At 41.3% G+C, this 25,054-nt stretch overlaps 1 protein-coding gene and 1 pseudogene across 2 annotated transcripts in view; both read right to left on the bottom strand.

Annotated features, from left to right (window-relative positions):
* PSTPIP2 (proline-serine-threonine phosphatase interacting protein 2) overlaps window positions 1-25,054 on the bottom strand; it is a 107,075-nt gene that overhangs the window by 2,343 nt on the left and 79,678 nt on the right. Inside the window, exons 8-15 of one of the 2 annotated variants that reach the window (XM_020870958.2) lie at window positions 24,685-24,730; window positions 23,720-23,799; window positions 22,761-22,859; window positions 21,731-21,827; window positions 21,528-21,609; window positions 19,894-19,928; window positions 18,792-18,852; window positions 14,298-15,893 (exon numbers count right to left, since the gene is read on the bottom strand). In XM_020870958.2, coding sequence (XP_020726617.1) covers window positions 18,800-18,852; window positions 19,894-19,928; window positions 21,528-21,609; window positions 21,731-21,827; window positions 22,761-22,859; window positions 23,720-23,799; window positions 24,685-24,730 — 492 coding nt within the window. In that variant the 3' untranslated portion in view covers window positions 14,298-15,893; window positions 18,792-18,799. Of the gene's footprint in view, window positions 1-14,297; window positions 15,894-18,791; window positions 18,853-19,893; window positions 19,929-21,527; window positions 21,610-21,730; window positions 21,828-22,760; window positions 22,860-23,719; window positions 23,800-24,684; window positions 24,731-25,054 lie in introns of those variants that run through there. The other variant, XM_070452632.1, reaches the window with a different exon arrangement.
* Window positions 15,900-18,785, bottom strand: LOC110123207 (guanine nucleotide-binding protein G(I)/G(S)/G(O) subunit gamma-5 pseudogene; annotated as a pseudogene).

Here is a 25,054-nt window from a genome sequence, read left to right as displayed (position 1 = left end):
CATGTAAGTGCATATAAGACTATCATGAGCAAGACTTAGCAAATATGAACAAAATCCTTATACCACCATTACTGTCTTTAAATTTACTGGTATTTTTTCCCATCTGGAATACTCTCTCTAGCCTCTACCGATTCAAGTTCTTTTTGAACTTCAAAGTTCTTCATGTGCCAGTCAGTACTTAGCAAAACAGAACTGGTTCCACCTCTACTTTCCATGATTTACAGCGTAGTTGGGGTGTAGATACAATGGACAGGTAAGTTATAAAGAAATAATCATAGCCTATGGGAAATAAATAAATGAAGATCACAGCCTATGGGGAAAAGGAGGCATACTTTATAAACTGAAATTTTTAGACCTTAGTATTTACAGTAATTATTACTAATATATTAATAAATAGTATAAGTTGTTAGGTTTGTTGTTCAGTTTGGACAAAAGAAGAAACTCAAATATATTACATTTAATACTGTAGTTTAAAACATTCGAAGGAATTTAAGTCATAAATGAGATCAGTTTAAGAGAGTTTGGTCCATTGAATCTGAGTTGACTAAATGTTAAAGTTCCCCTTGAGAATGGCTATTCAAATTTATTAGATTTTTATAAATAGAAAGTTGAGATTTATATAGATGACTTAAAGATTTAAGAAAAAGTAAATTTTTTAAAAAGTATTTATCTATTTGGCTATGTCAAGTCTCAGTTGCAGCATGCAAAATCTTTAGTTGTGGCATGGGAGCTCTTAGTTGCAGCTTGTGGGATCTAGTTCCCTGAGCAGAGATCAAACCCTGGCCCCATGCAATGGGATCACAGTCTTAGCCACTGATCCACCAGGGAAGTCCCAAAGATACATTTTTTTTAATTTAGATTTATTTTTTATTGAAGTGACATTGGTTTGTGATGTTATACAAGTTTCATGTGTACAACATTGTATTTCAACTTCTGGATGCCCTACAGTGAGCTCACCACTAAAAATTTGTTTCCATCTATAACCATAAAATTGACCCCCTTACCCATTTCTGTATGCAGGTCAAGCAACAATTAGAACTGGACATGGAACAACAGACTGATTCCAAATAGAAAAAGGAGTACATCAAGGCTGTGTATTGTCACCCTACTTATTTAACTTACATGCAGAGTACATCATGAGAACTGCTGGACTGGATGAAGCACAAGCTGGAATCAAGATTGCTGGGAGAAATATCAATAACCTCAGATATGCAGATGAAACCACCCTTATGGCAGAAAGTGAAGAGGAACTAAAAAGCCTCTTGATGAAAGTGAAAGAGGAGAGTGAAAAAGCTGGCTTAAAACTCAACATTCAGAAGACTAAGATCATGGCATCTGGTCCCATCACTTCATGGCGAATAGATGGAGAAACAGGAGAAACAGTGACAGACTTTATTTTGCGGGGGCTCCAAAATCACTGAAGATGGTGACTGCAGCCATGAAATTAAAAGACATTTGCTCCTTGGAAGAAAAGTTATGACCAACATAGACAGCATGTTAAAAAGCAGAGACATTACTTTGCCAACAAAGGTATGTCTAGTCAAAGCTATGGTTTTTCCAGTAGTCATATATGGATGTGAGAGTTGGACTATGAAGAAAGCTGAGTGCTGAAGAATTGATGCTTGTGAACTGTGGTGTTGGAGAAGACTCTTGAGAGTCCCTTGGACTGCAAGGAGATCCAACCAGTCCATCCTAAAGGAGTTCATTGGAAGGACTGATGCTGAAGCTGAAAGTCCAGTCCTTTGGCCACCTGATGTGAAGAACTGACCTATTTGAAAAGACCCTGATGCTGGGAAAGATTGAAGGCAGGAAGAGAAGGAGACAACAGGGGATGAGATTGTTAGATGGCATCACTGACTCAGTGGACATGAGTTTGAGTAAACTTCAGGAGTTAGTGATGGACAGGGAGGCCTGGTGTGCTGCAGTCCATGGTGTCACAAAGAGCTGGACACAACTGAGCAACTGAACTGAACTGAACTGAACTGAACTGTACCCATTTCAGCTTCCTCCCAGCCTTCTGCCCCTTCCCCTCTGGTAACCACTCTTCTGTTCTCCTTTTCTATGCCTTTACCAAAATGAAATTTTTAAATATGTATAACTTTGATAAATTGAAGATTAATTTTAAAATAATTAAATCAGAAGATTAATTTCAAAAATAATGACAAGTGTCTTTTCTTTTTTTTAAGTGTCTTTTCTATACATAAATTCTATCTACAAAAACTCTATAAAGAAAAAATAAAGAGAAAAAAAAAACTCTAAAAAAATTCACAGTCAGCAGGCAGAATTAATCACTGGATAATTAGCAGTGAAGGAGTTGCTGTTACTGACCTCTGGACAGTAATAGTCACCGTTTCCTGACCTCTTACTATAGGACAAGAATTTTTCTGAGTACTTTTCATATAACGACTAATATGATTCTCATTACAACCCTAAAAGGGCAATAATTTTATTGTTCTTATTTTATAGAGGGGACAAGAACTCAGACGGGTTGAATTATTTGCCTAAAGTCACACAGACAGTAAAGGGTGGAGCTAGGATTTGCACTCACACAGTTGTACAGTATACGTGGACTTTTAAGATAAAAAGCCCAGGCTTACTTTCTCCATGTTTACAATACTCTATACTTATACGTAGGGCCAGGATGAATATCATAAATATTTCATTTGAAAGCTACTGGATTATTCATAATAGTCACAGTTCTGACTGTTGCTTATAAGGTTTATATAATGCTTCTTTCCATCAAATATGTCTATAATACTTTTATACTATTTAATATTCTTAAATATATCTGCAAATGACATAGACATACACATGATAAAAAGTTAAAACTCCTCTCTCTAGAGTTAGCCATTATTAACAGTTCACTGTGCATCCTTCCAGGTTTTTTTCCTACCCGTGTACAAATATCACACACTTCCATATTCAGTGTCTATGTATATATTGCCTGTGTCTTTTAATTTGTAAATATTGGACATAGTTCTTTATAAAGGCAGATAGTCTAACTTCATTTTCCCTTAATTAATTAAATATCCCATAAGATTATTTAAACAAATTACTGAGGGCAGTAAATTTTTCCAATTTACTGTTGGAAAATTATTGTTTCCAATTATTCACTATTTAAAAAGGGGTGATTTCCTTTAGGATGGACTAGTTGGATCTCCTTGCAGTCCAAAGGAGAAGTCCAAAGTCTTCTCCAACACCACAGTTCAAAAGTGTCAGTTCTTCGATGCTCAGCTTTCTTTATAGTCCAACTCTCACATCCATACATGACTACTGAAAAAACTATAGCTTGGACTAGGCATACCTTTTTCGGAAAAGTGATGTCTCTGTTTTTTAATATGCTGTCTAGTTTCTGATAGTTTTTCTTCCAAGGAGTAAGAGTCTTTTAATTTCGTGACTGCAGTCACCATCTTCAGTGATTTTGGAGCCCCCCAAAATAAAATCTGTCACTGTTTCCATTGTTTCCCCATCTATTTGCCATGAAGTGATGGGACCAGATGCCATGATCTTAGTTTTCTGAATGTTGAGTTTTAAGCCAGCTTTTTCACTCTCCTCTTTCATGCTCATCAAGAGGCTCTTAGTTCCTCTTCACTTTCTGCCATTAGTGTGATATCATATGCATATTTGAGGTTGTTGATATTTCTCCTGACAATCTTGATTCCACCTTGTTATTCATCCAGTCCAGTATGTCTCATGATGTACTCTGCATATAAGTTAAATAAGCAAGGTGACAATATACAGCCTTGACGTACTCATTTCCCAATTTTGAAATAGTCTGTTGTTCCATGTATGCTTCTAACCTGCATACAAGTTTCTCAGGAGACAGGTAAGATGGTCTAGTGTTCCCATTTTTAAAAGAATTTTACACAGTTTGCAGTGATCCACACAGTTAAAGACTTTGTGTGTTAGTTGCTCAGTCATGTCCAACTCTTTGCAACCCCATGGACTGTAGCCTGTCAGGTTCCTCTGTCCATGGAATTCTCCAGGCAAGAATACTGGAATGGATTGCCATTCCCTTCTCCAAAGGCTTTAGTGTAATCAATTCCCTTGTTTTCTCTATGACCCAATGGATGTTGGCAACTTGATCTCTGGTTCCTGTGTCTTTTCTAAACCCAGCTTAAACATCTGGGAGTTCTCAGTTCACATACTCTTGAAATCTAGCTTGAAGCATTTTGAGCATTACCTTGCTAGCATGTGAAGTGAGGACAATTGTACAGTAGTTTGAACATTCTTTGGTATTGCCTTTCTTTGGGATTGGGATGAAAACTGACCTTTTCCAGTTTTGTGGCCACTGCTGTTTTTCAAATTTGTTGGCATAGTGAGTGCAGCACTTGAACAGCATCATCTTTTAGGATTAGAAATAGCTTGGCTGGAGTTCCTTCTCCTCCACTAGATTTGTTCATAGTAATGCTTCCTAGGGCCCACTTGACTTCACACTTGAGGATGTCTGGCTCTAGGTGAGTGATCATACCATTGTGGTTATTTGGGCCATTAAGACCATTTTTGCATAGTTCTTTTGTGCATTCTTGCCACCTCTTCTTAATCTTTTCTGCTTCTGTTAGGTCCTTGCCATTTCTGTCCTTTGTTGTGCCCATATTTGCATGAAATATTCCCTTGGTATCTCCAATTTTCTTGAAGAGATCACTAGTCTTTCCTATTCTATCATTTTCTTCTATTTTTTTGCATTATTTACTTAAGAAGGCTTTCTTATCTTTCCTTGCTATTCTCTGTAACTCTGCATTCAGTTGGGTATATCTTTCCCTCTCCTTTGACTTTCACTTCTCTTCTTTTCTCAGCTATTTGTAAGGCCTCCTCAGACAACCACTTTGCCTTCTTGCATTTCTTTTCCCTTGGTATCGATTTGTTCACCACCTCCTGTGCAACGTTATAAACCTCTGTCCATAGTTCTTCAGGCACTCTGTCTACTAGATATAATCCCATGGATCTATTTGTCACCTCCACTGTGTAATCATTAGGGATTTGATTTATGTCATACTTGAAAAGCCTAGGGCTTTCCCTACTTTATTCAATATAAGTATGACCCTTGCAATAAAGAGCTCATGATCTGAGTCACAGTCGGTTCCAGGTCTTTTTTTGCTGATTGTACAGAGCTTCTCCATCTTTGGCCGAAAATAACATAATCTACCTTATTTTAGTATTGATCACCTGGTGATGTCCGTGTGTAGATCATCACTTGTGTTGTTGGAAGATGTTTGCTCTGACCAGTGTGTTCTCTTTGCAAAACCCTTTTAGCTTTTGCGCTGCTTCATTTACTACTCCAAGGCCAAACTTGCATTATTTCAGGTGTCAAAAAAGATGCACAACTTGAGAGTTATGAGTTGAGTTTTATTTGGGGCAAAATGAGGACTGCAGTCTAGGAGGCAGCATCTTAGATAGCTTCAAGAGTCTGCTCCAAAGCGGCAGTGGGGGAAGGTCAACATATAAGGTTTTGGTGAAGGGGGAGTTCAATACCACTAAGCACTCATTTTACAAAACGTTTTTTTTGTTAGTCATGAGGATATGAGGGCTTCCCTGTGGCTCAGCTGGTAAAGAATCCACCTGCAATGAGGGAGATCTGGGTTCGATCCCTGGGTTGGGAAGATCCCCTGGAGAAGGGAACAGCTATCCACTCCAGTATTCTGGCCCGGAGAATTCCATGGACTGTATAATCCATGGAATTGCAAAGAGTCAGACTGAGCCTTCATTTTCATGAGGATCTGATATCACCATGAAGAGATTTAGGGCTTCTCTAGATATGAGGAGTTGCAAGGATCAAGATCATAAAACTGTTCCTAAAAACATCCAACTATCTGAAGACCTGTCCCACCAGATTCCCTGGAGCACAGAGTGCCTCACTCCACCCTGAACTCCCTCAGGGTTTGTTGAAGGCCAAAGCTATAGCAGCATGGAGTTCAGTCTCCATAAAGGCAGATGGCAAATGCCTTTGTTGTCCGGTCATTGGCAATGCTCTTGGTAAGTGCCAATTTGTCGTTGACATTATCTCTTGACTTCCTACCTTTGCATTCCAGTCCCTTATGATGAAACAGACATCTTATTTTTGTGTTAGTTCTGGAAGGTCTTGTGGGACATCATAGAACCATTCAACTTCGGCTTCTTTGGCATTAGTGGTTGGGGCATAGACTTGGATTCCTGCAGTGTTGAATGGTTTGCCTTGGTAATGGCCCAAGATCATTCTGTCATTTTTGAGATTGCACCTGTCGACTAAAAAAAGATGCACAACTGGAGAGTTCTGAGTTAAGCTTTACTTGGGGCAAAATGAAAACTGCAGCTCAGCAGGCGGCATCTCAGATAGCTCTGAGAGACTGCTCCAGAGAGGCAGGGAGAGGAATGGCAATATAGAAGGTTTTGGTGAAGGCAGAATTCAATACCATTAAGCACTCATTTTACAAAAGGTTTTCTGCTAGTCATGAGGATCTGATTCCTCCATGAAGGGATTTAGTGCTTTTCTAGATATGAGGAGATGCAAGGATTGAACTCATAAAATCTGTTCCTAAAAACCTCCAACTATCTAAAGACCTGTCCCACCAGATTTCCTGGAGCACAGAGTGCCTCACTCCACCCTGAACTCCCTCAAGAGGGTGTTGAAGGCCAAAGCTATAGCAGCATGGAGTTCAGTCTCCATAAAGGCAGATGGCAAATGCCGTTGTTCAGTCATTGGTAATGCTCTTGGTAAGTGCCAATTTGCAGTTGACACACCCAAGAATGGATATATGTGTATGTATGCCTGAGTCCCTTCGCTGTTTACCTGAAACTACCACAACATTGTTAATCATCTATACCCCAATACAGAATAAAAAGTTAAAAAAAAAATAAAAAAATGGGCCAAAGATCTAAACAGATATTTTTCCAAAGAAGACATGCATGCTTGCTAAGTTGCTTCAGTCCTATACTACTCTTTGCAACCCTATGGATTGTAAAGAGTATAATTTATGTATATTAAGGTATTTCAAAACTTAACATAACCACAATTCCTAAGTCAGCCAGCATTTGGAACAATTTTTGCAGTAACAGGGTTAAGTGAAAGCTTCTGAATTCATGGAAAACCCTTGGGTAAATCTTTCTTAAAATCCCTTACAAAATTAGTTCTTTCCTCCATCCTGTCCGTGCCGCCATAATGATGCGCATGAATGTCCTGGCTGATAATCTCGAGTATCAACAATGCTGAAAAAAGAGGCAAATGCCAAGTGTTTATTAGGCCATGCTCCAAAGTCATCATGAGGTTTCTAAATGTGGTGATGAAGCATAGTTATACTGGCAAATTTGAAATCATTGATGAGCACAGGGTTGGGAAAATTGTTGTTAACCTCACATGCAGGCTAAATAAGTGTGAAGTGATCAGCCCCATATTTAATGTGCAACTCAAAGATCTAGAAAACTGTCAGCTCACATCTTGTCAGTTTGGTTTCATTGTACTGACAACATCAGCTGGCACCATGGACCCATTAAGAAGCAAAAAGAAAACACACAGGAGAGAAAATCCTTGGATTCTTTTTCTAGGAATGTAATGCATACAAATAAAATGCCTCAGAGAACCAAAGGGGAAAAAAATCCCTTACAAGATTAGATTCCAGAGTCTCAGTTACCATCTGGTGGTAATCCTCCATTGGTGAACCTTCATCTGACAAGATTTCAGAGAAGTCATTCTTTTGAAAATGAGTAATTACTTCCTGTATGTCACTCTGTACATGGCATTAATTATTTCATCATTCATGATTACTAAATGCACTTTTAGTTATAACAAATTAATGTCACTTCTAAATTATTTCAGTTTTTTTGAGACAGTTGGCTGGCAGTGCAAATAAGTACCAAAAATATCCAGCCACATTTTTTAAAAAGACTCTTCTATAGATGAGATCTTTTCTGTGGACAGACTTTTCCTTCCACAGGAAGGAAAATATAAAACTTATCTTTTTTTCTATTATTTACCTTCTCATAGGGCTTCCCACATGGCGCTAGAGGTAAAGAATCCACCTACCAATGCAGGAGACCTAAGAGACACAGGTTCGATCCCTAGGTTGAGAAGACACCCTGTGGAGGGGCATGGCAACCCACTCCAGTATTCTTGCCTGGAGAATCCCATGGACAGGGGAGCCTGGTGGGCTACAGTTCATGGGGTCGCAAAGAGTCAGACACGACTGAAGTGACTTAGCACACAACCTCTCATAATCTTCCCCACTAAGAATAGGTTAAATAAGTCATAGAAACAGTTAACTTGCACCTATAAAGTATCAGACACTCCAGGTGTCCCACTCAAACTCCCTTGGCACTTAACATTTCTGAGTATGCAGACCCAAATTCCAACTGCTGTCACCTCTTTGCCTCACACATTCCTTCAGCCACATGTATGACAGGCTGAAAGTGCCAGAGAAATAACACATTTTCCTAAACCAAAGACAACCTTCAACCAAGGATATATATATATAGGCATATAAATACAGTTAAGGATTGAATTATATCCTCAAAAATTCATATGTTGAAATCCTCAGTTCAGTTCAGTTCAGTCATGTCCAACTCTTTGCAACCCCAAGCACGCCAGGCTTCCCTGTCCATCACCAACTCCCAGAGCTTGCCCAAACTTATATCCATCAAGTCAGTGGCGCCACCCAACCATCTCATCCTCTGTCATCCCCTTCTCCTCCTGCCTTCAGTTTTTTCCCAGAATCAGAGTCTTTTCCAATGAGTCAGGTCTCCACATGAGGTAGCCAAATTATTGGAGCTTCAGTTCCAGTATCAGTCCTTCCAATGAATATTCAGGACCAATTTCCTTTAGGATGAACTGGTTGGATCTCCTTGTAGTCCAAGGGACTCTCAAGAGTCTTCTCCAACACCACAGTTCATCAATTACCTAACTTTTGCATCAATTACCTAGGATTACTGGGGAGGATTGAAATCCTAACCCCTGATAATTCAGAATGTGAAAGATAGCATCTTTACAGAGGTTACGAAGTTAAAATGAGCCCATAAGGGTGGGCCCTCACCCAATACAACTGGTGTCCTTATAAAATGGGGGCATTTGGACACAGAGACTCACATCTACAAGACAAGGAGAGAGACCCAGAATACCTCCTTCCTTCACAGCCCTCAGAAGGAACCAATTGGGCTGACACCTTGATTCCTGCCTTCTGGCCACCACAGCTGGCCTCCACAATACATTTTTCTTATTTGAGCCACTCAGTTGATGGCATTTCATGACAGCAGTTTTAGCAAACTAATAGAAATACCCAGCTTCCTCACCCCTTGGGTGGAGATATGTGTTCTGTGCTATTTCCTAGACTCCCCAGTGGGGTTCAGCCCATTTCCCATGTGGCCTCCGGCTTGATAACACACTGTTTATTCTCTTCCTTTCTTCCCTTTTTCACTTCCTATTTTACTGGTGTGTTCTCTGGGCTCACCTCTTGTGTAAACTCCTGGATCTAGTCTCTGGTTTTAAAATCCAGACCTTGATGAACAGTTTAGAGAGTTATCTCACTTAGTGGGATTGATTCCAAGAAGAGATTATCCTTTTTTTTTTTTTTTTTTTTTGGCAACAGTGTCTTGGCCAGTAACACCATCCAAGGGCTAACAATATATGAGTATCATTATGAAATTCCACATAACATCACCTTGGACCATGTTTATAAAATCATTTTTCATTACCACTCCCCTAAAGAGTCACTTAAAACATTTTTTTTCCTAGTTGCTACACCCATAAAATGTTAATACCACAGATATTCTGATTATGTGCTTAATGTATAGCTAAAATCACTGCAGATGGTGACTGCAGCCATGAAATTAAAAGACACTTACTCCTTGGAAAGAAAAGTTATGACCAACCTAGACAGCGTATTAAAAAACAGAGACATTACTTTGCCAACAAAGGTCCATCTAGTCAAGGCTATGGTTTTTCCAGTAATCACGTGTGGATGTGAGAGTTGGACAATAAAGAAAGCTGAGCGCAGAAGAATTGATGCTTTTGAATTGTGGTGTTGGAGAAGACTCTTGAGAGTCCCTTGGACTGCAAGGAGATCCAATCAGTCCATGCTAAAAGAGATCAGTCCTGGGTATTCATTGGAAGAACTGATGTTGAAGCTGAAACTCCAGTCCTTTGGCCACCTGATGCAAAGAGCTGACTCATTTGAAAAGACCCTGATGCTGGGAAAGATTGAAGATGGGAGAAGGGGATGACAGAGGACGAGATGGTTGGATGGCATCACTGACTCAATGGACATGAGTTTGGGTAGGCTCTGGGAGTTGGTGATGGACAGCGAGGCCTGGCATGCTGTAGTTCATGGGATCACAAAAAGTCGGACACGACTGAGCGACTGAACTGAACTAAACTGATGCTTTATATATAAGAAGAACATTGTTATGCCCATCAAGAACTAATTTTTACTCCCATGAGAGCAATATTGCCCCTGTTGAGAATGCATGCATTACACTCAGAGTTTCACTTTACATTGAAAATGGTACAACAGTGGGCAAATGTCCATGGGCTCTGTTTTGCAAAAGAAGTTGCAGTTCTGATATAAAGGTAGAATGGCATTTTAAAGGTGTGGCAACTTGAAAATAACTTGCAGAATTGGCGTGCTGGCCTAAAAGATGAGGTATGGATTTGTTTGTTTCTATTAAACTACAGTTGACTTACAATGTTGTGCTTGATTTCCACTGCACAGCACAGTGACTCAGTGAGATATATATATATGTATATATATATATATATATATATATACACATACATATTCTTTTCCATTATGGCTTACCACAGGATACTGAACATAGTTCCCTGTGCTGTACAATAAGACCTTGCTATTTATCCATTCTATATATAATAGTTTATATCTGCTAATCCCCAAATCCTATTCCTTCCCTCCCCTTGGGCAACCATAGTTCTGCTCTCTATATCTGTGAATCTGTTTTTATTTTGTAGATATGCTAATTTGTGTTGTATTTTAGATTCCACTTATATAAGTGATATCACACGGTATTTGTTTTTCTCTTTCTGGCTTACTTTGCTTAATATGGTAATCTCTAAATCCAACCACGTTGGTGTGAGTGTATGGCAAAAACCACCACAATATTGTAAAGTAATCAGTCTCCAATTAAAATAAAAAAATAAATCCAGCCACGTTGCTGCAAATGACATTATCACTTTCTCTTTAATGGCTGAGCAATATTCCAATTTTTGTGTATATATCACATCTTCTTTATCCATTCATCTGTCAATGGACATTCAGGTTATTTCCATGTCCTGGCTATTGTAAATAGTGCTGCTATGAACAGAGGAGTACATGTATTTTTTCAATTATAGTTTTGTCTCAGTATATGCCCAGGAGTGGGATTACTTGATCATATGGCAACTATATTTTTAGTCTTTTGAGGAACCTTCATACCATTTTCCTCGAGGAGAGCCTGTGCGCCAGTGTTTCCCGGCCCTCTGTCAGACCGGGGAGGTGGGCATCCTGCTCCTTTCCCTCAGGGAACCCTGCAGGCCCCCAGGAGTGCTCCTGATCATTGCTCACAGTGAACTTACTGTGTGTGGAAGACTTCCTGGGTACCAAGCCTTGGGTCAAGAACTTTAGGTGTCTTCGTCTCTCTTGAGCCCCTTCACGGCCCAGTGAGGTTGATGCCATTAAACCCCGTTTAGTAGAGAAGGGCATGGCAACCCACTCCAGTCTCCTTGTCTGGAGAATCCCATGGACAGAGGAGCCTGACTGTCTATAGCCCATGGTCGCGAGAGTTGGACACGACTTAATGACTAAACCACCACCATACTATTTTCCATAGTGGCTGCACCAGCTTATGCTCCCACCAACAGTATAGGAAGGCTCCCTTTTCTCCACAACCTCTACAGCATCATTAATAGACCTTTTAATCATGGCCATTCTAACTGGTGTGATGTGGTACTTCATTGTTGTTTTGATTTGCATTTCTCTAATTATTAGTGATGATGAGCATCATTTCATGTGCCTATTGGCCATCTATATGTCTTCTTTGGAGAAATATTTATTTAGGTCTTCCACCCATTTTTTGATTGGGTTGTTTTCGCTATTGAATTGTAGGATCTGTTTGTATATTTTGAAAGTTGAGCCCTTTTCAAGTTGCATCATTTGCAAATATTTTCTCCCAGTCTGTAGGTTGTCTTTTCATCTTGTTTATGGTTTCCTGGGCTGTGAGAAGCTCCTAAATGTGATTAAGTCCCATTTGCTTACTTTTGCTCTTATTTCTACTGTGAGATATGGTCTTATATGGTGCATATATGGTCACAGTGTGGTACTGCATGTTCTGACACCAATAGGTGGAAAACACAGGCCTGGGAACTGAAAGGTAGGATTGACCTCTGTCACCACAGCTTACACTGGCCCACCTGGGGAATTTGTGTTCCCATCCCTTCAGCATTAGGCTCTGCTGGATTGCAGCACCTGGCTCTAGGCGGTTGGCAGGGGATATAGCAGTCAAGAGACATAAAAGAGTTCCACTAAAACTACCACTGATACCTGGTCATCTGGGGGCCTCATGCCAGTAGACCAGGAAGCAGAGAAATGAGTAACTCAGCAGAAGGTGATTACCACGAGGAAAAGTGGGCAAGGAGGAATGTATCTGAAATTCGGGTGTTTCACTGAGTTGCCTCTTGATGTTGCCAAGCCTGGTGATAAACTTCCAGCTTCATCCAACAGAGTCTGACAAGAGTGTTAACCAGGGGCTACGACCCCTTAGGGTTGAGGGTCTAGGTTACTCCACCAGTCAAGCAACATAGACAAGCAGAAGACCAGACAACTGTGAAGGGAACCCTAGACTACGTGTGCCTTCATGATGCCAGAGACTGAGTGGCTTCAACAATCGAAATTAATTTTCCCACAGCTCTGTAGGCTGGAAGTCCAGAATGAAGTTGCCAGCAGAACTGGTTTCCTCTGAGGCTCTCTCTAGCTCACGGACAGCTGCCCTCTTGCTGCCTCTTCACACAGCCGTCCCTTTGTGCAAGCTCACCCCTGGTGTCTCTTCTTCTTCCTGTAAGGACTGGATCAGGGCCCCACTCCAAGGGCCTTACTTCAACTTAATCACCTCCTTAAAGGCCCTATCTCCAAAACATTCACAGAGGTACTGAGGGTTCAGACTTGAACATATGAATTTGGGGGAACAGATTTCACAACAGTGTGGAGAGGAAGATGATAGTTAATGTCAATTATGGACTCAGGACCATCTGTAGCAGCAGGTACTAGAGCTCGTTGTACTAAACTTCCTGGTGTGTGTGTGTGTCTGTGTGTGTGTCTTTTGGAAGCCGAGGCTTGAAGAAGTGGTGACAGGAGGCAGTGAAGTGCATGCGGGACACAGGTGGACCTGAGCCATGCAGGGGTCAGCACTGCCAGTGCTCTGGAACCAAGCCTTCAGGATCTATCACTCCCTCACACACCAGCCCAACTTCCAACTACCAGGAGGCACACGAGGACTCTCCGGCAGCTGGAAGCCACTCTGCCAGTGTTCACGGCAGGCCAGAAATGCCAGGCAACAATGCCTCCCAGGAGCAGCGCTCTGTGACGGATGGGAGTTGGAGAATGACTACCCCAGCTCTCTGCCCTCAGGTGAGCTCTCTCTGAGATGCAGACCCCATAGTCACCCAAGAGTCCTGGCAGCTGAAGCTCATGGCTCACAGGGCTTCCTTTTCTTTCCTGTCTTACTTCCCCACTTCTGTCCCCACTTCTTTCTGGGATCACCCTCTGAAAAGTATCTGCACTCAAATCCTTATCCCAGGGTCTGCTTCTGGTAGAACCCAAATTAAGGTGCTGACAGTCTACAGAATAGCCCATACTTACTAATTTATCATGTGAACTTATTTAACTGGCTTCCTTGACACTCCTCTGTCACCAGATCATTTCTCTAGCTATGTTATCTTCTTCTAGGCCACTAATTCTTACATATTTACCACCATGTGTCAGGTGCTGGGGATATAGCAAAAAAAAAATGATGAGGGACCCTGCTGTCATGGATATTATAGTCTAGGAGGGAGGCCAGACCTTGAACAATTAATTTTAAGAGGGAATTCTGTAATAACAAGGAAAATGTGAAAGTGGGGAAGGAGACATCAGTGGAAGCCCGCCAAGCCCAGAGGCAGGGAAGCTACCTCCCCAAGGAAGGGATCCTAAATCTGGCTCCTGAAGGGTTAGTAGGAAGTGGCATGGTGCCAGTCTCTGCTTGGCTTCCCTGACTAGAAGTTTGTCCTTCCATGATCTAACGGTAGCAAATTGTGATAAGGAGTGAAATAGAGCTTGGAAGAGAGGTACAATGAACATTAAAATGCAAAATAAAGACCAAATCACCAAAATCTTTATTTCACTTCATATCAAACTGGCAGAGCAATAAAATAAAAATACTTTCAATTCTTGAAACATTTTACATCAGTTACACTGACCAATAGAGAGAAAATTGAAATCCCTGAGGAACTGCTAATAATAAATAAAATACTTAAAAATAGAATGTTCTGAGTTCAAAGGAAAATGTCTTGAGCCTGTTCAGTTTGGGGAAGTCAATGGCCCTTTGCTAACTTCAGTTTCTCAAAAGGATATCCAGCTGATGCAAGCGTCCGGCCACGACAAGAAGCTGCCTCTTCCAGCAGCACCTTATGTGAAAAGGGGAAATAATTAGCCTTCCTTCAATCACTTTGTCTATACTTCTGGGAAAGCTATGTACAGAGCAGAAAAGGAAAGTTTTTGCTCTCTGTGGTACCAGAATGTTACAACCATGCCAGTGCAATTTTAACTTGTTATTAACTAAAATGCACTGTTTACTCAGTGTGAATATTAGACCAAGGTACACAATCTCTGTGCTGTTTATGGGTGACCAAAAAAGACTCAGATACTTGTGAGAGGGTAAGATTGACACTTTAAAAAATTCCAGGATCAAAAAAAAAAAATCCAGGATCTAACAAGGAAAAGCTTCTCTGTGAAGACTCAAGATTGAGTACCGGCTTTGGAAGTCTAAAATTCTCTTTGGGGATAGAGTCAAAATACCATATTTCATTGATTCTAGGGTGTATTGTCCCCTGCACTTTAGAAACTCAAATTCCAATGGGCTTGGCCATTGTCACAAGCATCAGCTCCTCTACTGACTTTCTTAGTGACATATAAATAATGGGATGTTTTACAATGAATGGCTTCTTAGATTAAATATGGTGTTCTGTAGTTCAGTACACACAGTGTGCCATATAAAAATAAATCTGACATTTAAACCCTGGTAATCTCCTCAGTTGAAAAGATGCCAGCAAAAACATTTGGTGTCTTAAATTTCAACATGAGCATCACAGCCTCAGGAAGCGTTAGAAGGACGATGATGTGGGATGAGCTTGCCCTCTACTTCTGTGTCTGTCCCTAACTGTAGGGAGATTGATTTCACACTTCTGGGCCCCATTTCCTCATCTGCAAAATGAGAAAGTGCTATCAGATGGCCTTTAAATATTGCAGCCAAAAAGGAAGGTGATTTTGAATCTTGCACCACTGAGTATGTGTCACCATGGAAATTCCATAACTGCGCTGCCCTCAAAAGCAAAGGAGCTTCTTGAGCGGGTTGCTGACTCAGACTTCTCTTCACCCTTCCCTGCCCCAAACCCCAAGTCAAAGTTTTAAATCCAAAGACTTTCCTGAATCAAGTAGAAAACACACAATTTTAGTAACTTGATTAGGAAAGGATAATTCTTCAGTCTTGGGCAATTTACAAACTTTTAAAAACTGCAGAACTCTACTAGACTAAGTTGTACTAAATGACTGCCATAAACTTAAAAATATTTAAAAATCATAGCAAGGGTTCACTTCAAAGTCTTCAAGATTGACATAATTTCTACAGATTCTGCTGTTAAGTGCTTCCTTCCATGCCTTAGAAACGCCAGCCAGAAAAAGCTTTGTTTTCTGAAAGAAATAACAAAGACATTTCATTTGCATCAACTATTCACATCAGCACCCTGCTCCTACATTGTGATTTTATTCAAGGAGAACAATGTGCTTGGTCAAGGAGGACGAATAGTGAGAGATGAGTATTTAAGTGATGAAAAATGGAATTTTTTTGGCCAAGCAGCATGCAGGATCTTGGTTCACTGACTAGGGATGAAGCCCATGCTCCCCTGCAGTGAGTCTTAACCATCAGATCGCCAGGGAAGTCCCCATAAAATTATATATTTTTGATATATATATTTTTTAATTCAAAGGTTATAATCTGGTTTTACCTAAACATGTTAGGATTAAAAACAGGAATAGCAGCTAAAATCAACAATTGCAGAACAAATGCAAATCCTTAAAGCTTCCTATTTAAATGTCATTTCCAAAGTTTCATTCAAACTATTTTAAATGTTGTGATAAGTCACTTAACTAAGTTATTAATAAAGGTAGACTCTCTCTTTAAAATTCTCTTCAGTTCAGTTGCTCAGTCGTGTCCGACTCTTTGCGACCCCATGAATCGCAGCACGCCAGGCCTCCCTGTCCATCACCAACTCCCGGAGTTTACTCAAACTCATGTCCATCGAGTGGGTGATGCCATCCAGCCATCTCATCCTCTGTTGTCCCCTTCTCCTCCTGCCCCCAATCCTTCCCTTCAGTCAATTACATATTTGGATTCCTATTCCTTGAGCTGACACATACACTAATGAGGCCCAGTAAAGTGACCTAACTTGAGTAAACATGTTGGTATGGCCATCTTGCATTCAAACAGCAAATTCTTGGGCTCTGAGGAACTAGAGTTGTTGGGTCAAATGCTGTTTTTAAGCAGCTAGAATGTGCTTTATCCAAAGAGGTGAGGGAAAGAAAGAAAGCAGAAGAGAAAAAGAAAGCAAAGAAGGAAGGAAGGAAAATAAAGACAGGGGAGGGAGGAAAAGAAAAGAGAGAGGAGGGAGGGCGAGGGAGGAATGAGAGAGAAAGGAAGAGGGGGAGGAAGAAAGGAAGGTAAAAAATAAAAAAGAAATTTGTGGCATTGCCAATGCCCTGCCATATAGTCATTACTGCCTGGTATTCTAGAGAGCAGGTTCCACCTTTGAACGCCAAGTCATTGATTTCCCATGCTCCTACTCTACCTTTATTTTATTTTTTTTATACTAAGTATTTTATTGTATGCTGCCATCGGTGTATATAAAATAATTACCCTTGTGAAACAAAATTATGACTATTCAGAGAGGTAGACATTAAGGACTGACAAAAGTAGAAGTTTGTATAGTATGGCATGTTACAGAGAGGCTTTTGTACAGGCTTCAAATTGAGCTTTCCTTTGAATATTCACTGATTTATGAAAAGTGGTTTGGAAAACCTTGTCAAGATTCATCTTACTACAAAAAGGAACAGACATTCTGGGGTCTGAAGGGATTTGTACTTGAAGATACACCAGTCAGCAGAGGGTCATGTTGAGCATTCTGCAGACAGAACTGTTTCCAATCTGCAGCTGCCTGGGAAACCTTCACCCGATTGGGCCCGGCCTCCAGCCAGAGCTGCTGAACCACTTTTTTCATAGCTGCGATGCTGGATGAACCAGAAATGGCGCACTCGAAAGGATGGCAGATTCGCGGGCCGTCGGCAGGTCTGCGGTGGGTCTGCTGGGCCAGTCGGTGGGGCTGGGCTCCTACTCTACCTTTAAAATGCACTGGGCCTCCTTCCATGAGGAAGAGAGGTTTATGAAATGAAAAAGTGATAACTGGCTAACTACAATTTGTTTGTAGGTCAGAAAGTTATATACAGTGAGAGGATGAGGATTTTTACGTCTTCAATATTCACTATCCTTCACAGCAAAGGTCTTTAAATATTAAATATACTTCTGAAGCAATTTAAAGGCTTACATGTAAACATAAATAATATACTAGCTGAGTATTTCTGTCTAATCGATTTTCTTTCTTAAGTGACAGTGAATTTCACCAACACCAAACCGAGAAGCGTGGGAGAGCGACTTTTCCAGTTCCACTGTGACTCTCTGAATCCTACCCACCCCTCCTGTCACTCCCAGGAAGACACTAAGATCAGCAACATGCAAGAAGATCAACTCTTTAAAAGAGTTTTTAATGAAAGAAGCAATAGATTAGCACTGTAGACAAATTACACACATGAATAGATGAAAAGAAAACCTATTATCTGTTTAGGAAGATATCTTTTCAGAGGTTTTCTTTGCTCATATATACATGTATATGCCCATTTGGGTTAAAAGAATTACAGTTCATGAGGAGTTTCATTTGGTAATGTTGTTTTGGCTTCAGAGACATTCCTTCCAGTTGATATTGACTGGGGGCATGTTGAGTGCCAGTGCCAGCACCTGCGTGCCATACAGGAAGGATCACCTTTGCAGCCACTGTGGGCCTAGCAGTTCCGCTCCAGGAGCCTTTGTGCTTTACTAACGAGGTCAGAGTACTAGTCATCTTGTGCGCGATGATGCTCTTGCCCATGGGATTTCTTCCCCACCCAGGCATCGAACCTGTGTCTCCTGTATTGGCAGGTGGATTGTTTACCACTGAGTCACCTGGGAAGCCCATATTTGTTTGTAGCAGGGCCTTAAGTATAGGTATTCAATAGCCACAAAAGAGATTAACAAGAGCAAATAAAGAGTTCAAGAATAAAGGGGAAATGTCCTCATTCAAAGTAAGTATGGAATGGTCTTGGTCCCCTCTCAGCTGTGGGAACCAGACTGGCCATTCTGCGAGTGCACCATGCCCACCCGTGCAAGACCTGATGCAAGGCATTGTTTGTTTGCAGTCATATTGTAAGGAAGCTTCAAAGACCTCAAAACTACACTCACTAGTCTAAATGCAACTTGATTCTGTGACGATGAAAGGTTCTTACCACTGATGTTACTGATAGACCAAACTGTAGTTATTATCAAGTAAACAGTAATCAGGATCATCTGCAAAGGGCAGAACACAGAGCAACGCCAAGTTAACATTTCTTCATGATAAGATCTTAGCCCTTTTCAAATCAAACCATTCCACTCAGAGGCTGGTGGCTGCTATTTTGTAAGAAGAAAACATATTTGGCAACAAAACCTATAAATAATAGTCATAACTACAAGCCAGAAAACATACTGGAAATTTCTATTATAATTTCTCTGCCCTTGTTCATCCTTGCCCAGCTATCATTCCCCACAGTAAAATCATCTTCAGAAATGGACAAAAATAAGTCCCCTATTATCAAGTGGTAATTAAAAGGTTATGAGAAATAAATTAACTTACATCCTTACAGAGTTCCAAGATGTAATTTCAGCCACTAAATTTTTGCTAAGATGCTAAATGCAGCCTAAGATGTCTCCTCCCTCTTCCCTTGAACATAGATAGGTATATCTTTTATTTAAATAATAGGTGTTTGCTCAGAACTGACTATGTGCCCAATACCGTATTACATTTTGTGATTGATTCAGAAGAAAACAAAATTTCTGCCTTCAAGGATCTTGTAATTACCCAGAGAATACAGACTAACAAAAAGCACTAAATATCTGGTTCTCCCAGAGGTATTATAGGAGTTCAGAGAGAAAAGGAGACCAGAGTGATTTGTGAAAGATCCAATTGTGGGCAGTGCACAAAATATATTAGGTTATAAGTTTCTAGACATCTTCTATAAATTATATTTCAGTGTCATCCAAAGGAAACTATATTTCAGTTTTGCCATTTTCATGGCCTAAGTTGAACTGGTCTCTTAGTAAAAATCCCTTACAAGTTTCTTTTGGTACTTGAGTAGCTGAATTGTCTTGGATAAGCTATAAAACAGACCACAAATTACCAAATTTCACTCTGAAAAAGAGTATTATAGTTTCTAGTATGTTCATTCTCTTGGAAATTTGATTCTCTTTATTCCCTTCTCTCCTTTTATTTCTTTTATTTCAAAATTCTAGCTACTCAACCTTAAACAAAACCTGACCTAAGATTTCAAATGATGCTTCTTGGTGGCGTACCTGGTAAACTTTTAGGATTTGGGAGAGGTCCTCTCCTGTAAGAAATGGAAACCAAAATCTTTCAGATAAGCTCTTGCTGCTTTTCTAATTTTCTACTTCACTCTACAAACATACTGCATGTTAGTCAGATCAGGTTTCTGTTCTGGAAGGTTAAGAAGACTTCAGATGAAACAAAAGCTCTGCAGCGCTGACCTCCTGGATCTAGGCTGCAAATACTACCCTATGCTAGGGAGCAGGATGCCCAGAGCTCTGCTCTGCAGTCCAGAAATCTATAGTGTGGGCCAGAGTTCCTGATCGCCTTGGACAGTTTTCACGTGCAAAACGGGAAGTCAAACAGCTCCCACCTCACCTTGAGGGTTAAAGGAAACAATTCATAGTAACTGCTTTGAGCAGCACTTAGCATTCTTTTTCATAAATATTTATTATTTATGTGTTTGGGTGCGCTGGGTCTTTGTTGTGGCACACAGGCTTCTCTAGTTGTGGCATGCAGATTTAGTTGCCCCACGGCATGCGGGATCTTAGTTACCCAACCAGGGCTAAAAGCCCTGTCCTTTGGATTGGGAGGTGGATTCTTAACCATTGAACCACCAGGGGAGTCCTGTGCTTGGCTTTCTCCCCACTCAAACACTCCCCTATCTTTTAAAAAATTGGATTGAAAATTCAACAGCTTAGAGTTCAGGGTGACTGTAGGTAAAACAGAAGTTTCTCTTCCCTCAGAATCCTTTCTATCAGGGGCAGCAAATTTTTTTCTGTAAAGGGCCAGATAGTAAATGATTTAGGCTTTGCTGGCCATGTGACATTTCTATCTCAATGCTACTCATCTCCAACATAAAAGTAGCCATAGACAGAAAGGAAACAGATGGGTGCAGCAAAACTCTACATATGAACACTGATGTTCTTGTTTCATGTAATTTTCACATAGCACACAATAGTTTCCTTTCAATTTTTCTCAACCATTTAAAAACATGAAAACTATTCTTAACTTGTAGGCCCTACCAAAACAGGGGGTTGGATTTGACTCACAGGGAGCCAGAGTTTGCCAACTCTTGCTTTCTACAAGAAAGGTCTAGGATTGGGACTCCCCAGGCAGTCCAACGGCTAAGATTCCGAGTTCCCAATGCAGGGAGTCTAGGTTCAATCCCTGGTCAGGGAACTAGGTGCTGCAACTAAAGATCTTGTGTGCCGCAAGTAAGACCCAGTACAACCAAATAAATAATAAATAAATAAGTAAAAATCAATAAATATTATTAATAGAAAAGTATAGCATTCATGCATGAGTAATAATCACACTCAAGCACGACACAATCCTCCTTGAACTATGACTAGTACAATCCATTTAACATTTGTCCTAAAAACACTATTTCCAAAAATCCAGAAACCTCTCTAAGCAAATGCAATGGTAGACACATTCTGATTCTGACATGTCCGTATCAGAATTGGAACACTAAAAATAAAAATGCTCATTAAAAGTACTTTTCTTTTTTTGGCTTCACTGCAGCATGTGGCATCTTAGTTCACCAACCAAAGATCAAATCTGAACTCCCTGCAGTGAAAGTGTGGACTCTTAACCAGCTGGACCACCAGGGAAGTCCCTAAAAGCACTTATCTTCATGTGAAAGAAAGCTGGATATTACCGTGCCGAGTTAGACCCTGTAGCCTTTCCTGGAGGGGCTGCATTCTTCTGGGGGCAGTAGAAATTCTCGTACATGATGGGGGCTAGGGAATCATCAAGATATAAAACATTAAGAAGCTGACGACTTCCATGCTCAATGACATATGACACGAAAGACTGACAGAATTGCTTAAATAACATCCCCCAGCCTACCACCCCATTCACCTGGTGGAGTCTGTCCAGTTCTGCGTTGATTCACAAAGTACTCAATGTCCTTCTCGATGCTGCACATCTCTAAACTCTTACGGACTTCTTCATACATCTAACAGAAGAGAAGATAAATCAAGGCCGAGGTACATCCATAAAAATGGTGGCATGGAGTATTAAAATGGGAGGTTTGATGAATGGCTATGTTCCAAATTTTGTCTTGAAAAGAAAAAAAAAAAAAGTCTCCCACGTCCTGGACTCACACAGAGGGATTTCTCTGATGTATATCTGCTGTTACATTTTTTTAAAGATGACAAAAAATAATATCTTTGTGGCAGCACAGCAACCTTGGCAGAAAGACTTTAAAAAATGGATGGGATGAAGAGAGTAGATACCAAGTTCCATGACTAGTCCTACACGCAAGGGCAAAGACAACTGGAGAAAAGTTCTTCAGTCAATCCTACCTGTTTTCTGGGTATTTAACTATTTTTCAAAAGTGAATGTCCCATCTAAGTGAGAGTGGCTATTTCTCAGGAAAGAAGTTTGTGAAAATTTGATTCTGGTCCCTCTGAGAGCTGGGAACCCAGGACAGTTGCTGTGCATGAGTTAAACCTGGGTCACTAATGGCCCTTACCACTGCTGACATTAAACCCTGTGCCCTGGAGTGACCATTAGCCTGGGTGTGGCTCAGCCTGCTAGTTCCTGATACTTAGTGTCCTGGAGTAACTCCGTTCCAGACTGGAGCAGTCCCTGGGATTCCCATTCATGTTGTGACATCTCTGTTTTCCATAAATTAAACTGTATTTGGGTCTCCTTTCTTTGCTCTTCCTGCCCTAATTCTGAATATCTTAGTGAGAGACTCATGATGGTAAAGTGAGGCAGGAGTCAGCCAAGTCAGGTGTTTATCTGGGTCCATACTCACTGTGGATGCAGTCACTGTACCTACCTGGGCCTCTAATGATGGGGGATGAACTAACAAATGTCTCTGACTCCTCCCACTCTACTATTCTAATATGCAGAGCATCCTCTGTGGATGCCTCTGACTCACCTCATCGCTTGTGACACATTGTTGTGAGAGCTGATTCACATGTAACCACAGCGCATTTCGAAAGAAGTTTATTCGTTCACACTCTTGAGTCTCAAACACCTGTAGAAACACATACAGACATACAGAGAAAGGGTCTAGACTGACTATGATGTCAGAAACAATTTCAACCTTTAATCATCTGTAAGCTTATAGTCTCATCTAGTGTACTCCCCACCCACCACTGAGGAAGCTCAGACACTCTTAACTCTGGCAAATGGATTTTAATAACATACTAACACAAATAGGACTGGATACAGTTCTGTACATAAGAGGTGATGGTGAACCCAGCCGTCAGTGTTCTAACCTGAATTGTGGCTCACATTTCCAACTGCCTAATGGACATCTGCATGTGGGCAGCTTGCTAGAGCCTCCGATGCAAAGTTTTGCCCTCAGGTTTCCCTGATGGTCCAGTGGTTAGGGGTCCGCTTTGCAACGCAGGACTCATTGCAATGCAGAATTTGCAATGTTAAGTCAGTCCCTGATCTGGGAGGATCCCACAGGACGCAGGGCAGCTAAGCCTGTGTGCCACAACTACTGAGCTTGCGCTCTGGAGCCCACAAGCCACCACTACTGGAGCCCACACCCTCCGGAGCTTGTGTTCTGCAACAAGAGAAACCCATGCAGCACAAACTAGGGAATGGCCCCCATTCGCCTCGACTTGAGAAAACCCACTTATTGTGGGCCCAGAGCTTCTGATTCCAGGGGCCTGGAATTGGTCTGATAATAAGATCTTCATCTAACAAGGATGTTGGTACAGGTTCCAGGACCTCCTTTTGAGAACCACTAGAAAGAAAGACAAGGTTTGCGGGAAAACATTCCAGTTCCTTCCCTCCTCTACTTAAAGCCCAGATTCCTAACTTGCCTTCGAGCAATTCTACAAAAGTAGAGGGCGGAAGACCCGCCCCCGCGCTTCCGGGTACCTCGCAGGCCTTGATGTGCTCGCTCTGCCACTCGCTCCGGACCCTGTCCAGCGTGTTGATGTGCTGCATGTACGCCTTGTCTGCAACGGAGGGGAGGGGCCTGGGTCTGGAAACTGGGCGGAGCGGGGCTCGCAGGCCCAGCTCCCAGGCCCCTCCCGAGAGCTCACAGGGCTCCTGGGGACGCTGAAGGCTTGAAGGCCAAAGTTACATCTCACCCTCATCACAGCTTTGTGAAAAATAAGCAAAGGCGGGCATCACTTTCCTTTTAAAGAGAAACCAAACACTCAGCCAGAAATGTTCCAAAGAAAGAGAACTAAAGGCTGACAAAAAAAAAACCCAAAAACCTCACCAGAGTTTCCCTCTACCTCTTTCCATTTTGAGGAAAATTAAGTGAGGCAGGCAGAAAAGTGAACTAGCAAGTTACTTCAGTTTTGGATTTAGAGACTTAAGGGACCACGGTCGTGAGAGGTTGGTCTCTCGCAGGAAACTCTGGGAATTAGAAGCCTTTGCAAACTCTTGGTTTGGATCCTTAGATTTCAGTGATGACGAGACCTCACAACTTGGCTGTTTCTTTCACAGCAGAGAAGACGTATCAGGGATGAAATGGGGTTTTAAGATGATCGTACCCGATAAGTAAGAGTGAGTACCTGATTTCAAAGCAGCTATCACATGACCCGACCCCTGCACGCTCCCACGCCATTCAGTCACCTGTCAGGCACCATGAGCTAAGCAGGCAGGGGCCAGAAAGTGCTGCCTCTTTTGCTTGTCCCACTTTCCAAGGTTCTAATGTACCCCCTTCTCAGACTCCCTTCCTTCCCTCTGTCCCTCCCTTCTTCCCTTCGAATACCTTGCTAATCCTATGGTACAAGCATATATTCACTATCATAAGGTATATAAAACTACCTTTCTCAGACATATTTAGCCCCACCACCATCCGTCCCCATCTGTGGGAGCACACCCCTCACCCGAGTCTTCTACTGCAGTCTTTGAAGTTGCTAGTTTCACAAAAAGCTGTGAGGACCAGAAAAAAAAGAAGAAGAAGTCAGGAATGCTGGGCCAGGCTTCTAAAGGCAAAACAGGTTTAAAAGCAATGTCTGTAAAGAGACAAGTTCTAAGTCATACCTATGTTTCTCTTGTATGTTAATCATTTAACTTTCCCTCTAATCTTCCTAAAACATATCCCTACCTTCTGATTGCTAACAATCTTTATCCAGATTTTATAAAATTCAATTTATAAAACACCCAAGCAGGAGGCAGCCTCACTATAAGGAACACATGAGCTGAGTTTTGAAGAAAGGTGAAAACATCAGAACCCCTCCCCCATGACCAGGTTTC

The sequence above is a fragment of the Odocoileus virginianus genome, chromosome 22, assembly GCF_023699985.2.
Source record: "Odocoileus virginianus isolate 20LAN1187 ecotype Illinois chromosome 22, Ovbor_1.2, whole genome shotgun sequence".
NCBI lineage: Eukaryota > Metazoa > Chordata > Mammalia > Artiodactyla > Cervidae > Odocoileus > Odocoileus virginianus.
The sequence above is the reverse complement of the archived record's forward strand: the minus strand, read 5'-3'. Positions and strand labels throughout refer to the sequence as shown.